At 40.6% G+C, this 6,017-nt stretch overlaps 1 protein-coding gene across 3 annotated transcripts; it reads left to right on the top strand.

Annotated features, from left to right (window-relative positions):
• The first annotated feature begins 824 nt into the window (after positions 1-824).
• LOC110583310 (mothers against decapentaplegic homolog 2) lies at positions 825-3,012 on the top strand. Of its 3 annotated transcripts, none has more exons than XM_044917376.1 (2): positions 825-1,406; positions 1,497-3,012. In XM_044917376.1, exons 1-2 carry the CDS (start codon positions 1,175-1,177, stop codon positions 2,576-2,578), a joined length of 1,314 nt encoding a protein of 437 aa, XP_044773311.1. In that variant the 5' UTR covers positions 825-1,174; the 3' UTR covers positions 2,579-3,012. The 3 variants fall into 3 exon arrangements, with proteins under 3 accessions (XP_044773311.1, XP_021549034.1, XP_021549033.1); XM_021693359.1 differs by having other exon boundaries at positions 825-1,958; positions 2,007-3,012; XM_021693358.1 differs by having other exon boundaries at positions 825-3,012.
• Positions 3,013-6,017: the final 3,005 nt, after the last annotated feature.

The raw sequence follows: 6,017 nt of genomic DNA, 5'->3' as shown, positions 1-6,017 counted from the left end.
TTCTAGTTTTGCCTGTGTTCTCATGCATCTGTTACCACTATGTGAAGAGTTTATCTTGGGCATCCACTGCCACTGAATTGCACAGCAACAAACCACCAGGAGTTTGCCCTCTGGCTTCTGCTCTTGGGAAACCATCCCAGTGCTACTGGAGCCCGCAGTCACTGCTGATATTCCCAAGACACGAAGAAGACCATAGGACGGTGGGAATGAAGCTGAGAGCCAAGGTAACAAATGGGGTATGACCCACGCTCTGAAATTCTTCTACAAGGAATTTTACAGAAGGTCCGTGTAGCATCCAATCATGTAAAATTTGTTCATTTAAAACTATCCCCACCTTGTATAAATTCCTTGAATCCCTTGCAGATCATGTTCATCTCCACAGTGTTTCTTTAATTAGAAAAGTGTGTTTTTGGCTAGCTTAATGACAACTCTCTCTCCTTACCCTTCAGTTGGCCTCTGGCTTATGCTTGCCCTGTTTCTCTCAAGATCAGCCATAACATTAGGAAATGACCTGGCTCAGTCCATAAAATATCTGCTGTCTGATTGCTTGTTGTCTATTATTGTTGATTATAGCTTTGTTGCTTTCTAGTTTGACAAGCTGTCTAATGACTACCAGAAAATAGTACTGCAAAAGATTGCTAGAAATCGAATTTTCTTTGTTCTGGTTTCATAACAGTGTGAACCGAATAAAATATATGGTGAAAGATGTCTCCATCTGACCTGTAGCTATTCCACCGTATTGAGCATTAATGATTAAATAACCATGTTCCCCCCCGGGCGCTTGGCCTCCTTCTTCCCTCCTCCGCTCGCCCTGTCTTCCGTGCGCGCCGAGCGCTGCGCTCGGCCGGCGTGCCTCGCGCCCTAACGGGCGGCCGGGGGCGCCAATCAGCGGGCGGCAGGGTGCCAGCCCCGGGGCTGCGCCGGCGAATCGGCGGGGCTCGCGGCCCGGGGTGGGAGGCGGGTCTACCGCGCGGCCGCGGCGGCGGCGGAGCAGCTCCCAGCCAGCAGCCAGCGAGCGCCGATAGAGCTGCCCGGAGCCCCTCATCCCATTCGGAAGAGGAAGGAACAAAAGGTCCCGGACCCCCAGCTCTGACGGGGCAGGACCCGGAGCCTCGGTGCAGGTTAGGTAGAGGAACGTCTTCTCTCATTGCGGGTTGCGGCCTTTGGTAAGAGCATGTCGTCCATCTTGCCATTCACTCCACCGGTTGTGAAAAGGCTGCTGGGATGGAAGAAATCAGCTGGTGGGTCTGGAGGAGCAGGCGGAGGAGAGCAGAACGGACAAGAAGAAAAGTGGTGTGAGAAAGCAGTTAAAAGTTTGGTGAAGAAGCTAAAGAAAACAGGACGATTAGATGAGCTTGAGAAAGCCATCACCACTCAAAATTGTAATACTAAATGTGTCACCATACCAAGCACTTGCTCTGAAATTTGGGGACTGAGTACACCAAATACGATAGATCAGTGGGATACAACAGGCCTTTACAGCTTCTCTGAACAAACCAGGTCTCTGGATGGCCGTCTACAAGTGTCTCATCGAAAAGGACTGCCACACGTCATATATTGCCGATTGTGGCGCTGGCCTGACCTTCACAGTCACCATGAGCTCAAAGCGATCGAAAACTGCGAATATGCTTTTAATCTTAAAAAGGATGAAGTATGTGTAAACCCTTACCACTACCAGAGAGTTGAGACACCAGTTCTGCCTCCAGTACTAGTGCCGCGGCATACTGAGATCCTGACAGAACTGCCTCCTCTGGACGATTATACCCACTCCATCCCAGAAAACACTAATTTCCCAGCGGGCATCGAGCCACAGAGTAATTACATCCCAGAAACGCCACCTCCTGGATATATCAGTGAGGATGGAGAAACAAGTGATCAGCAGTTGAACCAAAGTATGGATACAGGATCTCCAGCAGAACTATCTCCTACTACTCTTTCCCCCGTTAATCATAGTTTGGATTTGCAGCCAGTTACTTACTCAGAACCTGCATTTTGGTGTTCAATAGCATACTATGAATTAAACCAGAGGGTCGGCGAGACCTTCCACGCGTCACAGCCCTCACTCACTGTAGACGGTTTCACAGATCCATCCAATTCAGAGAGGTTCTGCCTAGGGTTGCTCTCCAACGTCAACCGAAATGCGACTGTAGAAATGACAAGAAGACATATAGGGAGAGGAGTGCGCTTATATTACATAGGTGGAGAAGTTTTTGCTGAGTGTCTAAGTGATAGTGCAATCTTTGTGCAGAGCCCCAACTGCAATCAGAGATACGGGTGGCACCCCGCAACAGTGTGTAAAATTCCACCAGGCTGTAATCTGAAGATCTTCAACAACCAGGAATTTGCTGCTCTTCTGGCTCAGTCTGTTAATCAGGGTTTTGAAGCCGTGTATCAGCTAACTAGAATGTGCACCATAAGAATGAGTTTTGTGAAAGGGTGGGGAGCAGAATACCGAAGGCAGACGGTAACGAGCACTCCTTGCTGGATTGAGCTTCATCTGAATGGACCTCTACAGTGGTTGGACAAAGTATTAACTCAGATGGGATCCCCTTCAGTGCGTTGCTCGAGCATGTCATAAAGCTTCGTCACCACTCAAGTCCCATCAAAAGACTTAATGTAACAACTCTTCTGTCATAGTATTTGTGTGTGGTCCCCATGGACTGTTTACTGTCCAAAAATTCAAGAGAGAAAACAGCACTTGAGGTCTCATCAATTAAAGCACCTTGTGGAATCAGTTTCCTATATTCGAATATTAGATGGGAAAATTAGTGTCTAGAAATACCCTCCCATACAGCAGAAAGAGAAGATTTTAAAGACTTCACTGATGTCTTGTTGGGCATAAAACTGAGTGTCCCAAAGGTTTATTAATAACAGTAGTAGTTATGTGTACAGGTAATGTATCATGATCCAGTATCACAGTATTGTGCTGTTTATATACATTTTTAGTTCGCATAAATTAGGTGTGTGTGTGCTGCTTCTTGATTTAGGCAAGCCTTTATAAAGTTACAGTACCTAAAAAAAAAAAAAATAAATAAATAAATAAATAAATAACCATGTTCCAAGCCACTTTTTCTGAGGGGGGGCATTTAATGGAAATAAAAAAAAATGTATCTAAATCCTGGAAAAGTAGCATCTTTAATGCCAAATTTGAAATGACTCAGATTCCTTCTTGTCCTCATGGACCTAGTCTGCAGAAAATTCAAGGCAGAAGAAATATGATTTTCTAGCCCAGAGAGAGGCATGCAGAGCTGCACATATTTAGGGCAATGGCCAATATTTAAAGGGGGATGCTCCAGAGAGAAAAGGCCTTTCCTACACCTCATACCCTAGCCAGTACTCTACCCAATCCTCAGTAGGAGAGTCTATTCTCTATTCTCTTGCATTGGTGTTAGAGAAGAGGTACTCAAAAACACTGGGGGTTCCCTTCCCTTCCTCAATTGCCAAGACACGGAGAGCTCCAGGAGACAGTAATTCGCAGTGAGCCCTCACCACTGAACTCATGCATTGATACTCCCCAGTCCTGAACAGCCCTCTATGTACAGATGAGAAGATTTTGTATTAGGGGCTCCTGGGTGGCTTAGTTGGTTAAGCGACTGTCTTCAGCTCAGGTCATGATCCCGGAGTCCTGGGATCGAGTCCCACATCGGGCTCCCAGTTCATTGGGGAGCCTGCTTCTCCCCCTGACCCTCTCCCCTCTCATGCTGTTTCTCTCTCTCTCTCTCAAATAAATAAAATCTTTAAAAGAAAAAGAAGGTTTTGTATTAAAATATTCAAATAGGAATACTGTATTTAATAAGTAAGGGATAATTTATTTCATTATGCATTCAATGTGCAGGTATAATACATCAACAGAGATCCTCGCAAAGAACAGCATTTTTTCATTTGGTACAAAAAGTGAAAGTTATCTTCAGGTTCTTCTGAGTCATTTCTCTGAATCATACTGTTTTTATTTTTCCATGCAAGTTAAAGTTTCTGAACTACTTGCATTTAAAAAGCATCCATTTATCACTCCTCTAGCCTGTATATTTCCCCAACTAAGGAAAGTCATTTGACCACATTACTGTGGACTAATGAAGTGTCACATTTTCTAGTTAAAATGAAACCATTTGTCATCTTTATGAATGTAATCAATCATCGCATTCTTATTTTTAATCTCATTTAGGAAGCCTTTTTAATAACTTTACATTCATAAGATTTGTGATTTTTTTAGAGGCAATATTTAGCAGGGATTTTGGTTCAAATTGGTTTTCAATGCCATTTATTTTTAAATATATATTTTAAAAGGGGAAGTAAGAAAAATGGCTATATTGTATTGTCACATGGTTTTGTTAAGAAAAATCACAACTGTCATTCTCCATATTCATAGAGAGTTGTGTAACATTGATATTGATAGTTTACGTTTATGAAAGAGTTATTAAATAGTATATAGTTTTAAATGGAATAATTCATATAATGCTGACAATTACCTCATGAGGTAGGCACTAACATTACCTACATTTATCAAACGGGGAAACAAACTTAAAATAATTTGGTGATTTTTCCCAACTTTTTACAGCTAGTTACTAAGAGAGACAGGATTTTAATCCATGCATTTGTCTCTAGAATCTATATGCATTGCTTCTACAAAACTAGAAGGAAAATTAAATCAAGCCTGGAGGCCAAGAAATGATTGGAGAAAATGCAGATCTAAGAAAAACTAGAAAATTACCAATGCAAAGAAGGCACCTGAAAATAAAGAATTATAAGGTTATCTACAACTAACTTTAAATTGATAATATTTATTCACTGAAACCTTTTTTTAAAAAAAAAAACAAGACAATGCTTTCCAAATTGATGTTGCAAGATATTTTTAAAACACACACTTTATATGCAAACAATGAATCATGGAACACTACATCAAAAACTAATGATGTAATGTATGGTGATTAACATAACATAATAAAATTAAAAAAACAACAACACACACTTGTTTTTAACAATGCTACCTCTATCCATCGTCATATGTGATGATCCATCCCTCCATACTATTTGATAAAAAGACAATATGTTGGCCCTTTTACCATGATAGTATGATAAAGAGAGGGAGCTATTAAAAACCTTCATGAATTTCCCCACAGTAGAGACAGTTGTGGAAGTATGAAAATAAAATTGATGCAAAGAGTATGTTGATCAATTTGCATAGAATAATGTGTAGACAAGGGGTAAAGAAAGAGCCTGTATTCAGATCAGGAGGCCAGGGGCCAATTCCCAGGTCCATTGCAACATGGTCAGTCATTTTAAACAAATTATTTCACCTCTCAGTGTCTTTGGTTTTCTTAACTTAAAAATATGAGGGGTGGTAATGATGATTTCTAAGATTTCTTTCACCTTAAATACTATATAATCAATCTTCAAGTGTTTGAAATTAGTTCTTTAGATATAAGGTTATCATCTATTATTCAGGACGTGTAGATACCTAGTGACATGAGACTCCTGATCTAATTAACAAAAAATCTATATTAACTTAATAAAGAGACTACAATTCCTAAATAAAAATTGACCTAGGAAGTAAATGTTCCCAAAACAACATTAGTTCATTTGTAATAACTTGTTCCATTTGATGAAAATGACTTTAATAGTGATTAGAGGAAATGTGATTCTCCAAGGAAAGCTTTATGTAAGATTGCTTACCCAGTGTGCAGTAAAATATAATCTAGATTACAATAACATGTTTTTCTTTGAGTTAATTTATTTCTCCTTTTTATCACTTGCATTCTATAGCTTCCATGTCTGCCAAATATTGTTGCTTCAAATTCAGATCCCCTTTCAGCTGGATGCAGGGACCCAACAGTCAAAAACCTGGACCTCTATACGTGGTATCATTACACTTCTCAGATCCTTAGTTTTCTTGTTTCTTAAGGAAGTTTGATACTTAATATAAAGCCTAATTCAGTATAGATACAAGAAATACATGACCTGATACATGAGAAACATTTTGAAAACCAAGTGTTGAAGTATTCATTTGTTCATCCATTCCT

The sequence above is a fragment of the Neomonachus schauinslandi genome, chromosome 8 (assembly GCF_002201575.2).
Source record: "Neomonachus schauinslandi chromosome 8, ASM220157v2, whole genome shotgun sequence".
NCBI classification, from domain to species: Eukaryota; Metazoa; Chordata; class Mammalia; order Carnivora; family Phocidae; genus Neomonachus; species Neomonachus schauinslandi.
This window is presented reverse-complemented; position numbering and strand designations above follow the sequence as displayed.

Coding starts and splice junctions, on each gene's coding strand:
- LOC110583310 (XM_021693358.1), top strand. CDS start 1,175: ATGTCGTCCATCTTGCCATTCACTCCACCGGTTGTGAAAAGGCTGCTG.